The sequence below is a fragment of the Hyaloscypha bicolor genome (assembly GCF_002865645.1).
Source record: "Hyaloscypha bicolor E unplaced genomic scaffold K444scaffold_183, whole genome shotgun sequence".
In the NCBI taxonomy this organism is placed as follows: Eukaryota; Fungi; Ascomycota; class Leotiomycetes; order Helotiales; family Hyaloscyphaceae; genus Hyaloscypha; species Hyaloscypha bicolor.
The window spans coordinates 1,903,101-1,927,857 of NW_020194685.1; the positions used below are offsets into that span (position 1 = coordinate 1,903,101).

At 48.1% G+C, this 24,757-nt stretch overlaps 3 protein-coding genes across 3 annotated transcripts; all 3 read left to right on the forward strand.

Moving 5' to 3' along the window:
* Nucleotides 1-267: 267 nt before the first annotated feature.
* K444DRAFT_670168 (acetyl-CoA synthetase-like protein) lies at nt 268-18,341 on the forward strand (the record flags this gene model as incomplete). The annotated part of the gene is made up of 6 exons (XM_024887594.1): nt 268-4,455; nt 4,537-5,263; nt 5,384-5,703; nt 6,017-8,380; nt 8,578-12,361; nt 12,469-18,341. 6 exons carry the CDS (start codon nt 268-270, stop codon nt 18,162-18,164), a joined length of 17,079 nt encoding a protein of 5,692 aa, XP_024727359.1. The 3' UTR covers nt 18,165-18,341.
* Nucleotides 18,342-19,369: 1,028 nt separating this feature from the next.
* On the forward strand, nt 19,370-20,571 carry K444DRAFT_546561 (ichthyin; the record flags this gene model as incomplete). The annotated part of the gene is made up of 3 exons (XM_024876235.1): nt 19,370-19,793; nt 19,844-20,135; nt 20,187-20,571. The coding sequence occupies 3 exons, from the start codon at nt 19,370-19,372 to the stop codon at nt 20,569-20,571; spliced, it is 1,101 nt and encodes a 366-aa protein (XP_024727360.1).
* Nucleotides 20,572-21,884: 1,313 nt separating this feature from the next.
* On the forward strand, nt 21,885-23,824 carry K444DRAFT_657418 (MFS general substrate transporter; the record flags this gene model as incomplete). The annotated part of the gene is made up of 4 exons (XM_024886157.1): nt 21,885-21,922; nt 21,953-22,476; nt 22,509-22,788; nt 22,909-23,824. The coding sequence occupies 4 exons, from the start codon at nt 21,885-21,887 to the stop codon at nt 23,501-23,503; spliced, it is 1,437 nt and encodes a 478-aa protein (XP_024727361.1). The 3' UTR covers nt 23,504-23,824.
* Nucleotides 23,825-24,757: the final 933 nt, after the last annotated feature.

Below are 24,757 nucleotides of genomic sequence, written 5' to 3' on the forward strand. Positions count from 1 at the left end.
GGGGAGGATTTTGCAGCCCCCAATCTCGTTTCGCACAGCCGTCTCACTGAGTTGAAGGAGTCTCAGCTCATTGGCTTGTGCCATGGCCTACTCGAAAGTTGCCATTGACGAGGCCCCTTAACATGATGTTTGCTGCGGGTACCAGAAACGCAGCAGTAATTCAGTATTGGCTGTTGCACACAAACCAAACATCGTGAAAATACACGTGACTTTCTCCAAGTTCCAACTATCAAACATTCAGGACGCTTCACAAGTCATATTCGCATGATGGCAGACGATTCTCGATCTCGATCTGAATTTCTTCCATTTGTTAGTCGAAATAGTGGAAATGTTTATGACGGCGACAATACCAATATGCCCAGTGGCCAACTTGGATCGATCCCAGATCAACTTGGGGACCACAGGGCCTCGGAAGAGGTCCTTGACGATCTGTCTTCAGAAGCTTCATCGAATTCAATCTTTTCGAATACAACCTCCTCAGTCCCAGCGTCATCAAATGCCGCAAATGAAGTTGGCATATCGGACTTTAAGTCCTCTGAGCTGGGCCTGGCTTCTTCCTCTCCGCCCTCTTCGTCCCCGGAAATTCAGCTGGCCCACCAGATGCACGTGATTGTGATCAAGCCAGCCAGCAACGATCTCATCAACACAATCGCTGAGATATCGGCAGCCTGGGCAGTTCTTCTTGGGTCCTACACAGCATCGCCCAGCGTGTCTCTCGAAGTGGGATTCCAAGACGACACTGAATTTCACTCAATTGCGATTTCGACCGATGGGAATCTTACGACTCTGGACATTGTTCGCGCCATCAAGCTCCAATATTCCGGCTTTCTTCCCGATGCGGCGATCAATAAACTTTTCATTCGGGGATCTTGTATCTGGCGTTCTAATCAACCCAGGCTCCCTCAGTCCAGCAAAGACCAGTCCGCTTTAATCCTCGCATTCGAACTCAACGATGAGCACTTTGTCATCAAAGCTCACTTCGATGAAAGTTTGATTCATCCAAAGCAAGTGAGACGGATCTTGCTCCAATTCGAGCACATCTTGGAACAGCTGTCCTTGGATGAAAGCTTCGATAAAACGCTCTCCGAGCTTGAGTTGCTCAGTCACGCCGATATCCGCGAAATGAATCTCTGGGCATCTGCTCCAACCCCTACCATAGACTCATGCGTCCACCATTTGATCGAGTTGCAAGCAAGGCAACAACCTCAAGCAATCGCAGTCGCCGCACGAGATATACAAATCAATTACCACATGCTAGATGAGCTTTCAGGTCGGTTAGCACGCTATCTCAAATCCTTAGGAGTGGGCCCCGAAGTTATTGTGCCGTTCTGTTTCGAAAAGTCAGCATGGGCGGTGATAGCTATGATCGGAATTCTCAAGGCCGGCGGAGCTTGCGTGGGCCTTGATCCAAAACACCCCATGAGGAGACTCAACAAGATCATCCAGGACTCAAGAGCCGAAATCATCATCACATCGAAGCAACATTCCGAATTGCTTATAGGACTGCCTATCGCCATTGTCCCTATCAATGAAGCATTCTTGCAAGCCCTACCAATCATTGATTCCCCCGCCTGCACTACCGTTCACTCAAAGAATCCGGCGTATGTTACTTTTACCTCCGGGACAACTGGCGAGCCTAAGGGCATTGTCGTTGAGCACGGTTCTGTTTGTGTGAGTGGCAGCTCGCAGAAAGCTGCATTGCGCCTCGGGCCAAAGTCGCGTGTTCTTCAATTCGCAGCCTATACCTTCGACATCAGCAACGGGGATGTTTTGAATACTCTCATGAGCGGCGGCTGCATTTGCGTTCCTTCCGAGGATGAGAGATCCAATGATCTGGAGGGGTTCATCAATAGAATGGGAGTCAATTGGGCTTGTCTCACCCCCAGCGTTGCAAGTCTCCTTCAACCATCTTCTGTTCCTACATTGGAGACTCTCGTTCTTTGCGGCGAGCCCATCTCTCAGGAGATTGTTTACAAATGGGCAAATTCGGTCTTTCTTGTTGATGCTTATGGACCGGCGGAGACCACAATTCTCTGCACAAGCTTTCCAGGGGTTAGGCAAGATACCAGCTCTTCCAATTTGGGTTGGAACATGGGAGCTCGAACGTGGATTGTAGACTCCTTGGATCACAATAAACTCTGCCCACTTGGATGCATTGGCGAGATTTTGATCGAAGGCCCACTTGTGGCAAGGGGCTACTTGAATGATCCCGAAAAGACGGTTGCGTCTTTCATCCACGATCCACTTTGGACAAGGAATTCTCTTCTAAGCAGTGCCTCCCAAAGACTTTACAAGTCAGGCGATCTCGGCTATTCCAACACTGACGGTTCAATCACGTTCGTTGGGCGGAAAGATAAGCAAGTCAAAATCCGGGGCCAGCGTGTGGAGCTGCTGGAGGTTGAACACCATCTTCGTCTTGTCTTGCCAGAAACAGTCAGTAATATCATTGTGGAAGTTGTCTCTGACAATAACCATACGTCCCTTGTTGCTTTTGTCTACTTTGGCATTCCATTGGACGACAATACCGATCTTGAACATCAGCTTGATACCTCGAGACATGATTTGTCGTCCGCTACAGCAGGGGTGGCGGCGAAGCTTTCGGATTCACTCCCTGCTCACATGATCCCATCAAGCTTCATTCCCCTGGAAAAGCTGCCGCTCAATCAATCTGGAAAGCTCGATAGGAAGATACTACGTCACCTTGCACGAGACTTTCTCGCCAAAAACAAGACAAAGCACAGTCAGACCACGAACAGAAGAAGACCCTCAACCGATTTGGAGTGTCAAATGCAAAGGCATTGGGCGCAAATTCTGAAGTTGGATGCTCTTACTATCAGCGCCGATGATAACTTCATCAAGCTGGGTGGCGATTCGCTCTCCGCAATGAAACTCGTGGCAGCATGTCGGGCAGATGGAATACTATTGTCCGTGGCGTCTGTCTTTCAATCACCAGATCTCTCAACGTTAGCTGCGACAGTGACTTTCAGTGACTCCCCACAATTAGAAGTAGTACCATTCACCCTTTTGGAGGGAGAGACCATCAGCATTCTATACGATGAAGCGTTGGCACAATGCACCGATATACATGATGCTGATTTGATTGAGGACATATATCCTTGTACTCCACAGCAAGAAGGTCTTTTCGCAATGTCACTGAAGCAAAGGGGATCTTACGTTGCCCAAGATGTCACCGAATTACCCAAGGGAACAGACATCTCCCGGTTCCAGAATGCATGGAAACAAACAATTCAGGCTTGTGCTATTCTACGGACACGCATCATTCAGAGTCCAATCGCTGGATCAGTGCAAGTTGTGGTCACTTCTCAAGACCCATGGATCCAGACCTCGGTTGAGAACGAGATATCGCTAAAAGACTATCTGGAGAAGGACCGCAATGTCAATATGGGCTTTGGCCAGCCGCTATCACGCTATGCAATCGTGCGAAACGCGGGCACTGGCGCAGTCCATTTTGTCTGGACCATACACCATGCTTGTTACGACGGGTGGTCCATGCCTTTGATAAAGAGCAATGTTGATGGCGCCTACGCAGGTAAATCTGTTCTTCAGCCCACCAAATTCAATCAGTTCGTCCAACAGGTGTTGAATGTCAAGACCGAATCTACCACGCAGTTTTGGAAACTTTACTTCAAAGACGCTCAATCGCCAATCTTTCCATATATCTCCCCACCAACCTATCAGCCACATGCCCAGTCAATCCTAGATTACAAATTCAGCATTTCTCGAAAAGCGAATACCAGCTTCACTTTACCAACACTTATACGAGCAGCTTGGGCACTTCTCATCGGCCGCTATGTCGAGTCAAATGACGTCTCGTTTGGAGTCACACTTGCGGGAAGAAATGCACCCTTATCAAACCTGGATACGTTGATCGGACCGACCATTGCTACACTAGCTGTACGCATTCGGTGGTCTCGCGATATGAGTGTAGACGAATACTTGCAGAATGTTCAAGATCATTCGGTCGCAATGATTCCGTTTGAGCATTCTGGGCTACAGAATATTCAAAGTGCGAGCGAGGAGGCGCGAATTGCATGCCGATTTCAAAGTCATCTGCTTATCCAACCGCTTCCGGCTGAAACTTCTTGTGGTATCTTCTCTGCTAGGAACCTATTGGCTGGAGAATTGTCAGACTATGGCTCATATGCTCTGATCGTCCAATGCTTGCTCGCAGAGAGCGATGTGGTAGTAAGAGCTACGTACGACGAAAAAATCATCGATCGTTCGCAGGTACAGCGTTATATGAATCTCCTCGAACATCTAGTCCGCCAGCTAGGCTCTGTGCAGGGCTCAAGAACAATTAATGACATCGAAACAATCAGCTCAGCAGATGAGGCAGAGATCATGCAGTGGAATTCTTCACCGTTAGCTCCGGTTGATTCCTCGTTCCACGTCATTTTCAAGGAGCAGGAGCAGCTGCGCCCGGATGCTCTGGCGGTATGCTCATGGGATGGCTCAATGACCTACACAGACTTAGATGAACTTTCCACTCGATTGGCTCACTATATGGTGGCCCAGATGAACGTCAAGCCAGGATCTTTCGTCCCTCTATGCTTCGAAAAATCTGTGTGGACCATGGTTGCAATAATGGCCACATTCAAGGCCGGGGCTGCAATCGTACCTTTGGACCCGTTCCATCCTCTATCACGCCGTCTTCAAATCATTTCCGAGTCGCAGGCTAACATTATGGTCTGCTCGGGAGAGTACCGAACTTCGTTCCTATCAACGTGTGACCATGTTTTGGTCATTGACAGACATTTTCTCGAGAGTCTTCCTCTTCCAGCCACCACCTCAGATGACGCCTTGCCAACCACGCCATCTACGGCCCCTTTATACGGACTTTTCACAAGTGGCAGTACCGGCTTGCCTAAAGGCGTCATTATTGAACACGGCGCTTTCCTCTCAAGCGCCACTGCTTACGGAAATGGAATGTTTATTACCTCAGACAGCCGAGTTCTCCTCTATTCTTCTTACAGTTTTGACATCAGCATCTTGGAAATGTTGACTCCCCTCATATTTGGAGGTTGCATTTGCATTGTTTCCGACAAGGATCGTCTTGATGATCTAGGTGGTGCGATGTCTCAGTTGAAGGTTAACTGGTCCCTACTTACGCCTACGGTTGCTCGAACTATTGACCCAAAGACTGTACCAAGCTTAGAGGTCCTTCTTCTTGGTGGAGAGCCACTTGAAAGGGAGGACATTGCCCAGTGGGCTCCATACATCAAACACCTCATCAATGCCTACGGTACGTTAGATGCCCTACACGAGCACACTTACTTCGATCCCTTTCCCACGTTCTTCGATTTTCAACTTCGCTCAATGCTCATTATGCGAGAGTAACTTACTAACTTTGATTATAATAAAGGTCCTACAGAATGCAGTGTCGTCTCTAGTGCATTCGTTGACCTGGACTTGAAATCGGATCCACGGAACATTGGCCAAACATTCAACGCACACTATTGGATTACAGACGTCAACAATCACAATCGACTGATGTCGATCGGCGCCGTGGGCGAGCTCTTAATCGAAGGGCCTATTTTAGCACGTGGCTATCTCAACAATGCCGAACAGACGAAGCAATCATTTATTGAGGACCCCGAGTGGTCAAAAACTTTACAGACTCGAATGACAACCCAATCGGGCAACCCTACCATCCGCCGCAGATTCTACAAAACGGGAGACCTGGTTCGTTACGATATACTTGGAATATCATCTATGTCGGAAGAAAAGATCACCAAGTCAAATTGAGAGGTCAACGTATTGAATTGGGCGAAATCCAGTACCAAATCCTTCGCCTTGTACCGGAAGTGAAGAGTGTTGCTGTGGAAGTCGTCAGCACCGGAAACGAGAATAGTCATCCTATGCTTGTGGCCTTTGTGTGCCTGCACATGGCGGAGAGTAATGGCCGCGACTTGCTTGCAGCGAAAACACCAGCCATAGCAGCATTCCTCTCGTCCATCCGAAACCTTGAGAACAATCTACTGGCCTTGTTACCCAGATATATGATTCCTTCTCTATTTCTTCCGCTATTCCGGCTCCCGATGACGGTTTCTCACAAGGTCGATCGAAAGCAGCTGCATGCTCTTATTCGAAGCCTATGACCGAAGAGCTTGGCATCTACAAACCCGAGGCCGCAATCGATCGCAAGCCTTCAACCCCAGCCGAAAAGGATTTGCAAACTTTGTGGGCTGGGGTGCTGAAGACATCAGCTGATGAAATCAGTGCAGAAGACAACTTCTTCAGCCTTGGCGGTGATAGTATTCTAGCCATTCATCTTGTTGGAGCATGTCGAGCCAACGGGGTGTCGCTCTCAGTGCCACAAATCTTTCAGACACCGAAGCTTGCCGATATGGCACTTCTGACGATGAAGGATGACAGATCCTCATCATTAGTAAACATCCCTCCTTTCCAGCTTCTCGTCGGCGGCTTAGATGACTTATTTGAATCGGCGGCGCGTCAATTTGCAGTTCCGATCGAGGATATTGAGGATATGTACCCTTGCACTCCATTACAAGAAAGTTTGATTATATCATCCGTCAAGACACCTGGTTCCTATGTTGCTCAATTCGTTTTCGAACTCCCGGAGGACATTGATTTGGGTCGCTTTCGAAGAGCAGTGGAAGCGGTGGTCAATGCATCTCCGATCTTACGCACAAGAATATTCCAGAGCCCATCTTCACAATTATTGCAGGTAGTGCTCCACAGTCAGAACATCGACTGGGAGACACAGCCCGATATCAAAACTGCCCTCAACGAAAATCATCGAACATCCATGACTCTTAACAAACAACTTTCAACATTCGGACTCATTGAAGCCGGCCAGTCTGGCAAAGGATCTTTTGTTTGGACAATCCACCACGCCTTGTATGATGGGTGGTCAATGGTATCGATCAGGAAGCGAATCGACGCAGCGTACAAGTCACTCAATAACGAACATTTGCCCGAAGTGCCTTTCAATCGATTTGTTGGATATACTATCGATTCAGACAAAGATGCTTCGGATAAATACTGGCGCGAATACCTGGATGGGGCAGTACGACCTTCATTTCCACCCGTACCTCAAGGACACCCAATTAAAGCTGACGCGATCTTTAAATCCGAGTTGAATCTCACAAAGCGATCGTGCTCCAGTGAATTCACCTTATCCACAATTATCAGAGCTGCTTGGGCTATACTGGTGCAATCATATTCGGGCTCCTCTGACGTCGTTTTCGGAGCAACCTTGTCAGGAAGAGACACAGTTCTGGAAGGCATTGAGAACACCAGTGGTCCAACTATTGCAACGGTACCTATTCGCGTCATTTTAGACTCCAAAGACTCTAAAGCTTCCTCGTTTCTGCAGCGTATACAGGATCGGGCGGCCGAGATGATTCCGTATCAGCACACAGGCATGAAATACATCCAATCCGTCAGCGGGGATGCATTCATTACCTCGAAGTTTCAGAACTTACTTGTAGTTCAGCCAGCAGAAACGAGTTTGCCGGGAGTTTGCTCTTCATGGTCCACTCTTGCAGACGACGTAAACAGATTCAACTCTTATGCCCTAATGGTCCAATGCTCCCTCCATGAGCCTGTTGGCGGTGAAAGCACCATCTCGGTGGAGACCAGCTACGACTCTGGGATATTGGACACAAGACAAATACAACGAATAATTCAACAATTTGGATACATAATCGACGGTCTTTTGTCCTCTGATGGCTCAACAGTCATGGGTGCTATTGAGTTGATCAGCCCAGAGGATAAGAAAGAGCTTGCTATCTGGAACAACCCTGAGCGACTCTATACGGTTGACGCATGCCTGTATGAGATGTTCGAGAAGCAGGTGGTCCTTGCGCCGGACCTTGCTGCTGTTTCGTCCTGTGATGGTCAGCTCACATATGGAGAACTGAACGAACTTGCGAACCAACTGTGTTCTATTTTGAGAAGCCGTGGTGTGATCCGAGGTTCCCCGGTTGCATTATGTTTCGAGCATTCGAAGTGGATGACTGTCGCCAGTATGGCAACTCTCAAAGCTGGTGGAACGCTCATTGCTCTGGATCATAAACATCCGGTGAATCGCCTAGAACATATTCTCTCTTCTACAAACGTGAAATTTCTTCTTACATCACGTTCATGTTCAACCCTACTTCGCACGGCTCCAATGACAATTGTCATTGACAGCACCACTCTAGACGAGATGACACCTACCGATCTCAGCTGGCCCAGCGACCTCTCCTCCCCTAGTGATGTCGCAGTGGTGGTTTTCACATCTGGGACCACTGGCATGCCAAAGGGCTACCATCTCGAGCACAAAGCAATATGTTCTAGTGCAGTGGCATTTGGCACGGGAATGTTTATCAACTCGCAGACACGGGTCTTTCAGGTCAGTCCTTTCTATGATTACTTTGGCTTTTTATTGCTTGAGAGCTCCATGCCTGTTTCATGTCTTGGGGGTTACTTTTTGTTCTGAATGGGTGCTCAACATCCGAGCTTCGAGGATCCTGCATTGAGGCTCTCGTTGCCTTTCCACCTAGTCAAAACGTCTCTCAAATACTTATACTGACTCAATACTACGCATAGTTTGGATCCCATGCACACGATTCTATGGTCCTAGAATTGCTGGTTCCTTTGATCTTTGGAGCTTGTATTTGCATCCCAAATGAAGAAGAACGTCTCTCTAAGACAGCTGAGGTCATGCGACGCCTAGCTGTGAATTGGACTTTTTTAACCCCATCTGTAGCACGATTGATCAACCCCGCAGAAGTTCCCGAATTGGTTACACTGGTGCTCGGTGGAGAGGCACTCTCCGGGTCGGACATCACGCAGTGGTCAGGCCATGTGCAGCACCTTATCAATGGCTACGGACCAGGAGAATGCTCCATCTTCTCAAGCGCAAACATCGATCTTGTTCCTAGTGATGAAGCTTCTAATATTGGCAAAACTTTCAACGCTCACTACTGGGTTACGCTCCCAGATGATGTTAATCGGCTTTGTCCGATTGGAGGTATTGGTGAGCTTCTCATCGACGGTCCAATCTTGGGCCGCGGCTACTTTAATCAGCCTGACCTGACAGCTGCCGCATTCATTGAGAGACCTGACTGGGCCAAATCTTGGACTCTTTCATCCACATCCAAAATGTATCGGACCGGCGATTTGGTATGCTACAACTCAAATGGTAGCGTCAAATATCTAGGCCGGATTGACAACCAAGTGAAGATTCGTGGCCAGAGAACTGAACTTGCGGAGGTCGAGCATCAGCTGCGACTTTCTCTCCCCAAAATCACGGGAGTCGTTGTCGAGATGGTTAAGCTGAAAAGCGGCGACTCTAGAAAAGCTATGATTGCGTTCTTGTCGTCCGGTGACAGTACCGGCTTAGATGACGAAATTCTAGCTCGCGACCAAATAGATGTCACGATGTGCAAGGAACTAGATCTTCTCCACGAAAAACTAGCCGACTCGCTTCCAGTGTATATGATACCATCTCATGTTCTACTCTTTCGAAGCTTCCCGCTTACACGATCCGGAAAGACAGACAGGCGGAAATTGTCATTGCTCGCTTCCAATCTTTCGCTCGAAGAGCTCAATGCGTACGCTTCTTCATCGCCGTATGTGAAAGTGGCGCCTTCTACTCCAACAGAGATTGTTCTCAGAGCGCATTGGGCTGCTACCTTGAGAATTGATGTTGACAGAATTGGAAGAGATGACAACTTCTTCAGACTTGGTGGGGATTCTATTGCAGCCATGGACCTGGTAACGAAGCTGCGGACCAACGGCCACTCTCTTCTGATTAGCAGCGTATTCCAGGCGCCAGTCTTGCAAAGTATGGCCAAGATGGTTGAAAGCGGAGACGTTTCAGTTGTTCGTGACCCAGACCCATTCACATTGCTGGGCCATGAAGTTTCAGGAAGTTCCATATGTGAAGAAGTTTTGTCGCAATGCGATATGTCCGAGGATGTCATCGAAGATATTTATCCATGTACGCCTATGCAAGAGGGACTCATTGCATTGTCAATCAAACGCCCCGGGGCATACATAGCCCAATTCAAAATCGAATTGTCAGCGGTTAGATTCGATGCAGGCAAATTTCAAGCTGCGTGGGAGCAGATTGTTGAGCTTGCGCCCATTCTACGAACGAGAATATTCACCACCAAAGGTAGAGGCCCGATGCAAGTCGTGTTCAGAGAGCCCATTGCCTGGGCTTTTAGTCACAGCATTGACGAATATCTCAAACAAGACCGCAAAACTGTTATGACCTTGGGTGGAAAACTTGCGAGGTATGCCATCATTTCTGACTCCGGAAAGCAATATTTTGTGTGGACCCTACATCATTCTTTATACGATGCCTGGTCAATTCGGTCCATCCTGCGAAACGTCAATCACATCTACACCGGCAAACCAACATGTCGCATTGCCAACTTCAGTCGCTATATTCGACACATCTTAGAAGTAGACCGAGATCTCGGAGAAGCGAGCCAAAATTTCTGGCAATCTCAACTTATTGGAGCCAGTCCACTGGATTTTCCCCCGACTCCCTCGGCGAACTACCAGCCGGAACCAGATAGTAATCTCGCTGACGACTTTCCCCTGCCGCCGAGACGTCAAAGTAGCTGTACAATCTCAACACTCATATGGGCTGCGTGGTCACTGGTCATTAGTCGATACATTGGTTCCCTTGATGTTGTCTTTGGGACGATTCTTTCCGGAAGATTTGCACCTGTTCCAGATATTGAAGATCTCTTGGGCCCAACTCTGAACACCGTTCCTATTCGCCACCAGGTTCATCATAACCAAACCATTGATGAGTACTTGGAAGGTTTTCAAGCGCACTCTAATTCGATAATTCCATTTCAGACATTGGGGCTGCAACGCATACAACGACTCGGCAAAGATGCCCAAGCTGCATGTCAGTTTCGGAGCATGTTAGTTGTACAACCAAAGGTTGATGAAGCCATCGAGGAGACTTTCAAATTTGCACCGTCTGGTGATGAATACGAATTCGCATCATACGCTTTGACCATAGAATGCACATTAACGGAAACGCATTTGAACGTTTCAGCAACCTATGATTCCCATGTCATTGATCAGCCTCAGATGCGCCGCGTTATTCAAGGATTCAAACATGCGATAACCCAGTTGTGCAAAGGAGGTTCCTCCAAGCTTGCAGCCCTGCCAAGTCTGAGTCCTGAGGATTTCCAGGAAATTGCTGAATGGAATCGTCCAACTTTCCCACCAGTCGAGAAATACATTGATGAGATCTTTCAGGAGTCTGTTTTATTGTTTCCTGAAGCTACAGCTATTGATGCATGGGATGGCCAACTCACGTACTCTGATCTGGACCGCCACTCGACAGCCCTGGCGTGTCTCCTCGTGAATATTGGTATTGCTCCTGAGGTGCTTGTCCCATTGTGCTTCGCGAAGTCAAAATGGGTTGTCGTCACTATGCTTGCTGTCGCAAAATCTGGTGGCGCTTTTGTCCCTATGGAACCGTCACAGCCAGTCAATCGGCTTAAGAGCATCCTAAGCCAGACCCAATCCAAGACCGTTCTGTGTTCAGAGCAGTATCACTCGCTGCTCCAGCCACTGTCTGACAACGTCATTGTGGTGAACGACAGTCTACTCGAGCAAGCAATGCCTACAGATCTCATTTACCGCCATCCTAGGAGCACACAAGACGCTTTGTATATCATCTTCACATCCGGTACGACGGGAACTCCCAAGGGGGTGGTAATCACTCACCAAGCGTACTGTTCTAGCTCCACTGCATATGCAAAGGAGTTAGTCGATTCAAACACAAGAGCACTTCAATTCGCGTCATACAGCTTCGACGCCTCTATATTGGAAATCTTCACAGCTCTTTCAGCTGGAGGCTGTGTGTGCATCCCCTCAGAACAGAATCGATTGGATGACATAGCAGGCACGGTAGCCGCCATGGCGATCAATTGGGCGGCTTTAACTCCCTCAACGGCAAGATTAATTGAACCTAACAGCGTGCCAACTCTCAAAACCTTGTTGACTGGTGGGGAAGCCTTGTCACGGGATGACATTCCTCGTTGGAAGGGGCACGCAGAGCTTTTCCATATGTATGGGCCGACTGAGACATCTGTAGTAGCTAGCCGTTTTGCTGGAATCACGGAGAGCACACATCCCAACAACATCGGCCTGCCTTTTGCTTCGAACTTCTGGATTGTGGATTCGTCTGATCATGATATTCTTCTTCCGGTCGGCGCGATTGGCGAATTGCTGATTGACGGAGCAATACTGGCCCGCGAGTACTTGCATGATCCAATGAAAACTGCTACGTCTTTCATCTCTGATCCTGTCTGGCTCCCAAAGCATCGATCACCGAGTCGAATGTACAAGACTGGTAAGTCATTTGTCTGGGTTCGAATTCAGGGGTTTTCAACCTGAAAGAGCACGGATGATGATTTCCAGCATTCCCGCACTGATGATACTAACTCACGAAACTTACAGGTGATTTGGTTCGTTACAATTCTGACGGCACAATCAATTTTCTTGGCCGCAAAGATACACAGATCAAACTCCGCGGTCTACGTATTCAGCTTGGTGAAGTCGAATATCACCTTCAACGAGCCCTTCCAGATGTTGGTAGGATTGTCGCAGAGCTGGTCCATGTTGAGCGCAAAACATTGCTTGTCGCTTTCCTACCAGTTGAGGGCGATAAATCAGACCACCTAAATATTTCCGACCAAGAGCTGTTCGATGTGGACAGAATATTGACAAAAAACCTCGCTGCGATGCTCTCGGAGGTCGAGGACAGTCTATCAACGGTCATGCTGGCGCACATGATGCCTTCGGCGTACATACCGATCCGACGCATACCTTCTGCAGTTTCTGGTAAGACTGATCAAGGAAGACTCAAGCGATTTGTCTCTGGCCTATCTGCTGCACAGCTAGATGCTTATAAGATTTTCAACGAGGAGAGCAGAGTCGAGCCTTCAACAGCGATGGAAAGGGAACTCCAAACCACATGGGCCTCCATTATTGGCCTTGAGATAGAACAGATTGGCGCAAAAGATAACTTTTTCAAGCTTGGTGGGGACTCAGTTCTGGCCATATCGCTTGTTGCGGTTCTCCGCTCAAAAGGGATCTCATTATCTGCCGCCGACATTTTCCAAAATCCAAAGCTATGTGACATGGCTTTGTTTGCAGTCACCACACACGATGGGCCATCTGACGATATCGAACCATTTTCTCTCATTGGAGAGCCTAGCTCAGCACAACAAATCCGCCTTCATGCTGCGGCTGAGTGTGGAATCACGGAAGACTCTCTGGAGGACATTTACCCTTGCACGGCTCTTCAAGAAGGTCTGATGGCTATGTCAATCAGGACCCCTGGCGCTTATGTTGCCCAATCAGTAATCCCATTGCCACTTACTGTAGACATTGAGCGTTTCAAGGCTGCATGGGATATCACTATCAAATCCAACCCGATACTTCGTACTCGGATAGTCCAAGGTCCAACGACTACCCGCGGTACGCCGACAGGGTTTTTACAAGTGGTCGTCAAGGAAACGGCTGTCTGGCATTTTGAAGATTCTTTAGATGCCTTTCTCGATCGAGGCAGCGCACCTTCCATGCGCTTTGGTACGCAATTGACACGCTATTCAATAATCCAAGATGCGGCTTCCGGAACTCGTTATTTTGCTTGGACGCTACATCATGCTTTGTATGATGCTTGGTCAATGTCTCTTATTTCAAAGTTTCTAACCGAGGCCTACAACAATCAAAAGCCCACGAAGCTTGTAGGGTTCGATAAATATATCAAACACCTCATCAAGAGCAATGTTCGCCAAGCAGCCGAGGACTATTGGCGGTCAGCTCTACAGGACGCAGTGCCTTCAGACTTTCCACCGTCTGCACCAACGACTGATGAACCTCAGCCAGATGCTTCTTTGCACCACATTATCAATGTACCTAGTGTCCAGGATGCAAGTGCTGATTTCACCATTTCGACTATCGTTCGCGCTGCCTGGACACTTTTGATCAGCAAGTATACGGACTCACAAGACGTTGTGTTCGGAGCGATCCTAGCTGGTCGCACCGCTTCAATTCCTGGAATTGAGAAAATCGCTGGGCCTACAATCAATACCGTACCAGTCAGGCTGGCCATCGACTTCCAAAAACCTGTTACAGAGCTTCTCCGTCAGGTACAAAACCATTCGACGGAAATTATTCCCTTCGAGACTCTCGGTCTACAAAAAATACAGCATCTTAGTGAGAGTGCCCACGCGGCTTGTCAATTTCAAAACCTTCTCATCGTTCAGCCACCACCTGCCAATGATGTCAACTCTATATGCCCGGCTCAGATGACCGCTGCTGGAGACCTTTTCGACAATCTTCGCTCTTATGCTCTGGCCATTCAGTGTACTCTCATTGACACAAACGGCAAGAGAGAAATTGAGGTACATGCTGGCTTTGATTCGAAATCGATCAGTGAGACCCAGATGCGGAGAGTTCTCGATCAACTCGACTATCTGATACAACAGATATGCCACGCCACAAAATCACACCTGGTGAAAGAACTCGATTTGATCAGTCCCAATGATCGGATTGAGTTGGAACGTTGGTTTGGAAACCCCATTCCCTCCACTCAATTATGCTTGGATGAGATGTTCGAAATAAGTGCCCACCAGAATGTTGGAAGAAGCGCAATCAACAGTTGGGATGGCAATTTTACCTACGAGGAGCTCAACGATGCTGTGGACAGTCTCGCCAAACTTCTCATCAACATCGGCGTTGGGGCTGAAACAAAAGTGCCCCTTTTATTCCAGAAATCAAGGTGGGCTGTGGTGGCTATGCTGGCTGTTGTAAAAGCTGGCGGGGCGATTGTACCTTTGGAGACAATGCATCCTCGGGCCCGTTTGGAATCAATAATGAGAGCGATAGATGCTACAGTGGTTCTATGCTCTCCCGACCAAAAAGAATGGCTCTCAAAGTCTCACAGCAAGGTCGTAGTCATTGACTCTTCCGTAGACCTGCTCCCAAAACCAATCGAGACAATTTCTGGACGCACGACTCTTTCCAGTGCTCTCTACATCATTTTCACGAGTGGATCTACTGGACTTCCAAAAGGCGTGGTGATTGAGCACAGGGCATTTGGCTCCAGTGTACCTCATCACGCAAAGCAGGCTTTCTTTGGCCCATCTATGCGCAATCTACAATTAGCTTCTTATAGTTTTGGCGCTGCCGTTGCGGAGATCTTCTCAACTCTCCTACACGGTGGCTGTCTTTGCATCGTGCCAAATGAGGCGCGAGCAAATCTTCCAGGAGTTGTTAAAGAGATGAACATCAACTTCATGTTTATGAGTCCGACCTTTGCACGATTAATACCTCCCCAGGCTATCCCATCAGTCAAAACTCTAGTTTTCGGGTCTGAGGCAATGTCCACAGCAGACATCGAGAAATGGTGTCCCCACGTTCAAATTGTGCAAGGATATGGTCAAACAGAATGTTCGACTATTGCCGCCACATTTCCGTCCATGACGCCTGATATTCACCCAAGGAATGTCGGCAGTGCTCTGGCAGCCAGATTCTGGATCGTGGATCCCTCCAACCAGCATACTCTTGCACCACTCGGCGCTGTGGGGGAGTTAATAATTGAAGGGCCAATAGTGGCCCGTGGATATTTGAATGACCCAGAAAAGACAGCAGCTGCCTTCATCAAACCTCCGGCTTGGCGTCATCAGTTCGAGGTAGATAATGATCAGCGCATGTACAAGACTGGTGATCTTGCCCGCTTTCATGACGACGGTACCCTGATATTTATGGGTCGGAAAGATACTCAGGTGAAATTGCGCGGTCAGAGAGTCGAGCTTGGTGAGATTGAATATCATATTCGACGATTTATCCCGTCGGCGAAGGGAGTTGTGGTTGAACTTGTTGAAATTCATGCGAAGAAAGGCAAAGGTCACGCAACATTGGTGGCATTTGTATGCTTGGGGCCTGATATTGTTCAAGATAACGAATTCGGTGCTGCCAATCAAGCGGTAACAGAGGCATTTCTACCTCTGCTTTCAAATCTGGCGGCACAACTCTCCGAGGTTCTACCATCATACATGATTCCTTCGGCGTATTTGCCACTGGGTGCAGTTCCGTCTACAACATCTGGCAAGGTTGATCGGCTAAGATTGCGTGAAAAGGCATCTGGATTGTCAGTTGAACAGCTTGCATTCTACAGTCTATCAAATATTGTGCGGCGTGAACCAGCTACACCGCTGGAAAAGAATTTACAGGAGCTGTGGGCCGAAGTCTTGGATATTGATATCGAACAGATTAGTGCTGACAGTAAATTCCTACAATTGGGCGGAGATTCGATCAATACGATCAAGTTAGTCGCAGCGTGCCGGTCTCAAGGCTTGATATTGTCCGTGGCAGAGATATTCAAGCATCCGACTTTATCACAGATGGCGGAAATCTTGCAGCTTTCGCCCACGACACAACCATCCGAACATACACGGCTCTCATCCCTGACGGACTTGGCCAGAGAAGGGCTTCTTCGTGAAGTCATCAAACGAAGAATCGCCGGCGATGAATCCGAGGTTGAAGATATACTGGAGGCGACTTATATGCAAAGCTTGTTTGTTGCTGCTGGATTAATGGAACAAAATTCAAAGACAAACTACATCACATTGCAGTTCCGGGAAACTTTGGATGCAAATCGACTTGAGGCTGCGTGTCGAGCTCTTGTTTCACAGCATCAGATTCTGCGCACCGTCTTCATTCCCTATGAACAACAGCTAATGCAAGTGATACTACGTTCACTCGCTGTACAGGTCAAACAATACAAATGCGGGAGTGAGATCGACGAGTTCATCTCCGCTATCATAAAAGCAGACAGCACGGAAGTCGCCCATTTCGGAAGGTCATTCTTGCGTTTCATGATCTTCGACGGCGGCGCGTACGGCTTCCGACTGACGATACGCATCAACCATGCTCAATTCGATGGCATGTCGTTTCCTCGAACGATTGAAGATCTTGCTATTGCATACGAAAAGATGGGGGGTTCTTCTGCACTGCCACAATTCTCGGACTTCACATACCACGCCGGCGAAATTCACGACACTGGTGCGGTAGAATTTTACCGAAATCTACTTTCAGGTTCTACGATGACAACACTTGCGATAAATCAAGTCAAACCATCACGTATCCAGCCAGTGAACGAAGTAATAAAGCGACAGATTCTACACACCAGTTTTCCGGAGCACGGGATTACATTTTCTATTGTCCTCAAAGCTGCTTGGTCGGTCGTCTTGGCAGAAATGACAGGAACAAGGGACGTCGTATTCGGCTACCTGGTTGCTGGACGCAACCTCCCAATGCCCAGCATAGATACGGTGGTTGGCCCATGTATCAATATCACTCTCATCCGAGTCCAGCACCGAGCCAGCACGACTTTGGAGTTGCTCGAGCAAGTCCGTGACCAAAATCTTGAAGCTATGCCTTACGAGAACTACTCATTGGAGAAAATCGTCAGGAATTGCACCGAATGGCCACGATGGACGAGATGCAGTACAATTGTTCAATGCCAGCATATAGCTGTGGAGTCGGGCGCTTTCTCGTTTGGTGGGGTCGAGTGCGAACTGACGGCTACGAACCCACCGTCCGACTTGGCGGATCTAATCGTTGATGCACAGCCTTCAGGATCTGATGGCACCGAAATGTCGATTTCGTTCCTGTTCAATACAGACAAGATCTCCACCAGCATCGTTGAACAGGCAGCGGAGAGGTTGGTCACGTATATCACCGACATTCGCAAGAACATCAGCGCCACATTGCCATTGCTTTCACAACCCCAGATTGAAGCTGGTACAGTCTCATTAGAAAGCCCAAATGATCTTTGTGAAGCATCGACGACTCTTTCCGATGATTCTGGGGCACGTGTTGAGTCTGCCGTACGAAAGGTCTGGAACAAAGTCCTGGCGCCCAGCTCTGGCCTTTCTGAATCAACGACGAACGACACTCCTTTCTTTGAGATTTGGGGAAGTCTTATTGGTGCTGCATATCTTGCAGAGTGCTATGGAGCAGAGATAGGTGTTGATATTAGTATGGAGGAGATTGTCGAGCATCCAAGCATGCGTCTTCAGAGCGAGCTCGTTCGCAAGAAATGGGTCATGCAAAATCGCGGTAGTCGAGTCAGCAACGACTGAGCACTTTTAAATCTCAGCTACTTTTGTTGATGATGTATATTACTGCGGTATAGGTTTTGAGTATTCCGGGGCGTTTGGTTCGGTAAATGTACTGAATTTTTTTTGTACTGCAATTGTCGATACTCGGTGCTTCGATAGTCCCACTACCTCTATTCGAGGTCGAAAATTCAAGTTCGGAAATAAGCTTCTACATCTCTTGGTATTACCTGAGACTCTGTATTGTAATTCACTTGTACCTATCGAGCTCATAGCTCTGGCTAAGCAAAAGAGATGAGTGAGCCTGGGCTGATGGGACGACAGCTGTCGAACAAGTTTACCAAAAAAATCGATTCACTGGACAAAAAGCTCGACTAGCCGCTGTGTTCCGACCGAGCACTGTCACTGACAGCAGAGAGCCTAAAGAGATTCAGAGTAAAGGCAGATCGTGTGTTATTGAGACAATGGCCTTGAAGTCGCAGCAAATGCACTTGATTCTCATGACTTTGTTGCCCTTATGTAGGGTCCTCTTGTGAAAGCGTTTCCGATGAAATCAAGCTCTTCGCTGGACCCGCTACTCGTTCGGCCGGGCTCACCTGGTTCTCGCTTAGCACGCTTACCAGGTGAGGGAGGGCAATACGCAAAAACCAGCAATACACAAATGTAAAACCCCACCAAAAATCAATTATTCGCGCATGATTTTGGAAGCAACCGCACGTAATTAATAACTCGTTAAGAAGTAGAAATAGTTTCTTAATACTAAAACTTCTCCCCTCTAAAATTTAGAGCCAAAAATCCGTAGTTGCGGGGGGTGTCAAATTTCCCCATACAAAATTTTGCGGTGATTTGCGTATTGCTGGTTTTTGCGTATTGCCCTCCCTCACCTGGTAAGCGTGCTAAGCGAGAACCAGGTGAGCCCGGCCGAACGAGTAATGCTACGGCCCGCCCCCGAAGTTGCTAAAATTAGGCGTAATCACCCCATCACGAGATCTGCACCGTGCCACCGAGCACCACGTTTCAGGGGCTTTCTTCAAACCGTCCTCGACAACTCCTAGAGAACGCTCATTAAATCCCCGAAACTAGTCCTCATCCGAAGTACACGACGGTCAATCGAGTTTGCATTGTCGAAAGAGAACCCCCATTAAAATACCTCCTACTGAACACCGTCCAAACCGCTACCAATTTCACGGAGACCCAGACGACCCTCGATCCAACCCAAACCCTACACGATGCGAGATGAATATATCGGTGTCCTCCTCGCCATAGCTGGCTCTGGACTCATCGGCTCCAGCTACGTGACCACAAAAATCGGGCTTCGAGATGCCAGCGAACGGCATGGCTTCAAAGGGGACGGACACGAATACATGAAGAACCCCCTATGGTGGACAGGCATGACCATGCTGGTGACAGGAGAGATGTTCAACTTTGCAGCATATGCCTTTGCGCCAGCTGTCCTGGTCACTCCTCTGGGAGCGCTGAGCGTGCTGACAGGAACCATATTGGGTGCATACTTCCTGAAGGAGAGATTGGGACAACTGGGGAAGCTAGGCTGTGCGTTGTGCATCATGGGCTCGGTGTTGATTGTTGCCAATGCGCCGGCGGATAAGGATATTCAGACTGTGGATGAAATTCTGGATTATGCTATGCAGCCAGGTGCGTATACGTATGAGCACAATAGAAGGGAGTTATTGATTGGTTATTAGAATTTGTGCTCTTCTGCCTCATCACAGCGGTCTTCTCCGTGATGATGATATACTCCGTCGCCCCCAAATACGGCACCACGAATCCTCTATACTACCTATCAATCTGTGCTGCAACAGGAGCAGTATCGGTCATGGCCTTGAAAGCTTTCGGAATTGCTCTGAAGCTGACCTTTGCTGGAGCAAATCAATTCGGCCGTCCATCGACATATCTATTTGCGGTTGTTGCAATTAGTTGCATCGTGGTACAGATGAACTACTTTAATAAAGCATTGAACACCTTCCCACAATCGATGTATGATAATGACCCCAGCTTGTGCAGATCTGAGCTAATACCTCCATACAGTGTGAGCCCGATATATTACGTTACATTCACCACCGCCGTCCTTACAGCCTCCTTCGTTTTATTCCAAGGATTCAATATCACCAATCCCATAGAAACCGGTCGCCTTCTCTGCGGATTTCTGATCATATTTTTCGGCGTCTATATGCTCAACTTTCCTAGCAAAGATGTGGAAAGCCACGAGTTCCAAATCCTGACAGGCGGATCAGTTTTAGCACCAGATAGCCTGGGGATACTGAGAACGAGATTCAGCATGCAGGGACTTCGACCTTCAGGCGATTCGACAAGACAGATGCATTCATATGAAGAAGGGGGTGACGTAGACCACCCTCGTCGAAGTTTGGCACGGCCGAGTGGAGAAGGTGTCCCTTTGCAGAGGATTGGGTGAGGGATAATCGTAAGGAGATATACCAGAGATCAGATATACCCATATACACGATGTTTGGAGACCCAAGCCCCAAAGATCGCGATGCCCCTCATATCTCACATCCGCTGCGCACCAAAAGATCATGTCAGAGCCGAATGTACCGGTCTGGTAGATCTCTTGGTTTGTTACAACTGTGAAAGCCATCGTCTGTGTTGGCCGCAGAAATACCCACTCTGAACTCTGTGGATCCAGCTAGATGAGGTCCAGTACCCCCATCATCGAAAACTCCCAGATCTGGACACGAAGGGCGTTGATCCAGCCCATCTCGAGGCCAGAAACCGCTTGATCGCCTCCTATCAATCACAGGGGACGACAGTTCAAAAATACCACACCTCAAATGAACTGACATGGCATTTGGCTGCCACAAATAGTCGAGGCACTCGACGTTAGGATGGAAGTGGTCGAGCATCTGAGCATGCGTCTTGAAAGCGAGCTCGTTCGCAGGAATTAGCTGCACCTGGAAAATCACAGTCGGTCATTCGGGCATAACAGATGAGATTTATGTTGATTTATGTATTCGAGTGTTTAAACTGTATGTACTTGAGTTCCTGGAGTTATGCCTTCGAGTTCGAAAGTCTACTTACGCCCCATCCTTGAAAAGCCCTTATGACCTCAATTCCACAGCAGTTTCCGACCCTTTTCCCTCTCAGAACCCTCATCTTATTACCACCGCCGACTATTGCTCATCTGTCTTTACGTCACAAAGTAGCTTCTCAATCATTCTTTCAAAGTTCGGTCTTGCTTATCTAGACGTAGCTCTGTATATTTCGCGTCATGTCGACCCCGCATCATGCCATCTTCGAAGTTTTCGTTTCTACAGTGTAGCGAGATCCACCACTTGGAAAAGGATACAAGCTTCTCCTGCAAGGTGCTTCGTATGCGAATCAAAGTTCAGGGGGCAGAACAGAGAGGTGGGGTGCAGTGGGTGTGGTGCATACTATCCAATGCGATCCCAACCTCTTTGGTCGGAGGGTACCATCAACCACCCACTCTTCTTTCCAAGTAGTTCTTATGATGCTAAGCTTTGCCCTTCTCATCTGCTTTTCATCAATCCACCGGCGCGGCCCGGAAACTGCTCGGCATGTCTGCGGATCTCTGCGGGTACAATCGTTGAATGCAGGAGTATGGTAACAAAGCTGCCTCGATGGCGCAGTATGGCAGATACAAAGCACACTATATAAGTCTGTCTAGCTGAGGAATTCAATGAAGCAATAAATTACATTTCATTTCGACCGGACAGAACAATCTAAAGCTCAGCAAGAGCCAAAGCAGCCATGGGAGAAACTCCCCATTCCTGGAACTTGTCCAACTTGTGTGAAGGCGAGAAGCGCCCATCTTTCAGTGAAGCAGTGCGAGATGGTTCTGACGATTCAAGCAATTCTCCAAAGCCATGGGAGCAACCTGAGTTCAAAGCGAAAGCCCATCGAACTTGGCGCTCCTTTCAAAGATACATATGGGATGATCCTGACAAGCCGGCCATCGAAAAGAAATTCTTGTTGAAATTGGACTTCTTCCTTCTCACCTACACATGCCTTGGTTACTTCTGCAAGAATCTAGATCAACAAAATATCAACAATGCCTATGTGTCCGGAATGAAACAAGCATTACACATGGGGGGCAGCCAACTGACGTACTTGAGCAACGTGTTTACCGCGGGCTATGTTGTTGGACAATTACCAGCTGTGATATTGGCCACTAAAATCCGACCAAGTATCCTGGTGTCTAGCTTGGAGATTCTGTGGGCGGTCTTCACATTCTGCTGTGCGTCAGTAAAGACTGTACCACAGCTTTATGCTATGAGATTTCTGATCGAGCTATGCGAGGGAGCATTCTTCCCGGACATCATCTATGTGATCAGTTCCTGGTGTAAGTCTATCCATTTTCCCATATTGAACAAGCTGACAGCATAAGACACGAAAAACGAGGGGGTAAACGAGTTACTCTCTTCTACTCCACCGCCACCATGGCCGGTATGTTCAGCGGCTACCTCCAAGCCGCCGCATACCGCAACCTCAACAGCGTTGGAGGCCGCGAAGGCTGGCAATGGCTCTACATAATCTGTGGTATCATATCTCTGCCCGTCGGTGTGATTGGCTATTTCTTCAATCCCGACTTCCCAGAAAACACGCGAGCCTTCTATCTTTCCCCAGCAGAAGCCGAACTCGCACAGAAACGTCTGTTGCGCGACGGCTACAAACCCCTTGGTGCATCGGCATGAGACAAGACGAAGATCTTCCGGATTATGCGTCAGTGGCAGTTTTGGCTGCTGCCGTTTGGATACTTCTGCGTGCAGAGTAGCTTTCCATCCGCGCAGCCGGCTTTCGCTCTTTATCTTAAGTCAACACATCATTCCGCCTATCAAATAAATGTCTGGCCTACTGGTCAGTCAGCAGTTGGAATCATCGTTCAAATCGCAGCTGGCATGCTCTCCGACTCTCCACTGCTCAATGGCCGACGATGGCAAGCTATCACAGTGATGCAAGCAGGAACACTTTTAGGCTCAGTCATCATTGCGATCTGGAGCGTACCGCAAGGTCTTCTCTTCTTCGCCTACTACATCTCTTTCATGTCCGCTGGTGTGCCGGGGATTTATTACTCGTGGTTCCCGGACTTGATGCCGCATGGTCATGAGATGAGGGGGTTCTTGACGGCGTTCAGTAATATTGCAAGTTATGTGAACCAGATCTGGGTTTCTGATGCTGTTTGGAGGACAGCTGAAGCGCCGAGGTTTAGACCGGGGTTTATATGGGTGAGTGTGGTTTGTGTGGTTTTGATTGCTTTGAGTGTGTTGTTGCAGTTTCTGGAGAAGAGGGATGGGAAGAGGAGGGAAACGGTGGCGAGGGAGGCAGAGCATGTTTACATTGAAGCGCCTGGAGATATGCAGAAGGTGTAGGCGTGTTTAGTCGGGTATGAAAGAGTACGAAATGGAACGTAGATAGTAGTAGATTCAACAGACTCTGGAGAAGACTTACAGCATAATGTTGTGAGCCTGTGATGATCATGGAGACTTTGAGCAACGCTTGGAGGAAGAGGTAGGAGGGGTGTATGTAACGAAAGTGGGAGGGTGTCTGTAGGAAGCTCTCAGGGGGGTAGCTTAGAGCGAATGCTGAGGCGAGCTTCTCGGGACTGGGGAAGGACGCAATGTCGCGCGTGGTGGGAAGAGTGATGCTGGGAGGAGGTGAAGAGTGGGACAGATGCTGGCATGAATGCGAAGAAAGACGCAGTAATGACCGATTCCACAATGCAAGAATCCAGGACTGAAAGATTTCTTCACGGCTGGTGAAAAAAAGAAACCGCTGGGAGATTTCCGTGAAAAGGAGAAGTCATGTTTTCATTTTCGTCCCGCCTGGAGGAAATCGCTCCTCCGCGATCCCCCTGATGACAGGTCACAAGAACCAGCAGTCGCGATGCGATTTTCAGAACATAGTTCAGGAGTCCCAGGAAGTAAATGTACAGTACCTTGTTCCTCAGCGACGCCACAGGGGAGCATCATGACAACAACTCTGCCGTCTTCTTCATCAGCAATCTTCTCGACCAGCAATGCTTCCACTGGAGAGTCTGCAATTGCCTTTCTCCCAAGGAGAATTAGCCCACCTCAACGTTGGTAAAGTCTCGTGTGGTAGAAGTGCCGATGCAGAGCTAGAAGAATTCACTAGCCAACCGTCCATACCCCCCAACCGCCTACCCCAAGAAATTCGATTTTTGATCATACCTTCATTATCATTACAAATCCTATTACGTATCAATCCTTTATAGTATTTTCGATATCCTAATGACAGTATATTTATTTTCACCTTATAGTGCAGTTAGAATTGCTTGTAAGATAAAAGAATCCACTCGCCAACTGCCCAAACCCCCTAACCGCTTACCCCTTTTCACTACAATAACGATAAAACCGAAATTTTGAGTAGATATTCGTGATTAACGACCTTGGTATAGTAATTCAGGAAGTTTTTAGCAGTTTCCTAGTACTTTAAAAAAATCACAAAATTTTGGTGTTCTAATAGGAGTATAAGAAGTAACGAGCCTACAGCCCATAAGTCTGTGGATTATAGGGCATTTCGCTAATAAATAACCACTAAAGGAATAATCGAAATTTTTGCGCAATGCGATAAATATTTAAATTAAATAATAATAGTATTATTTA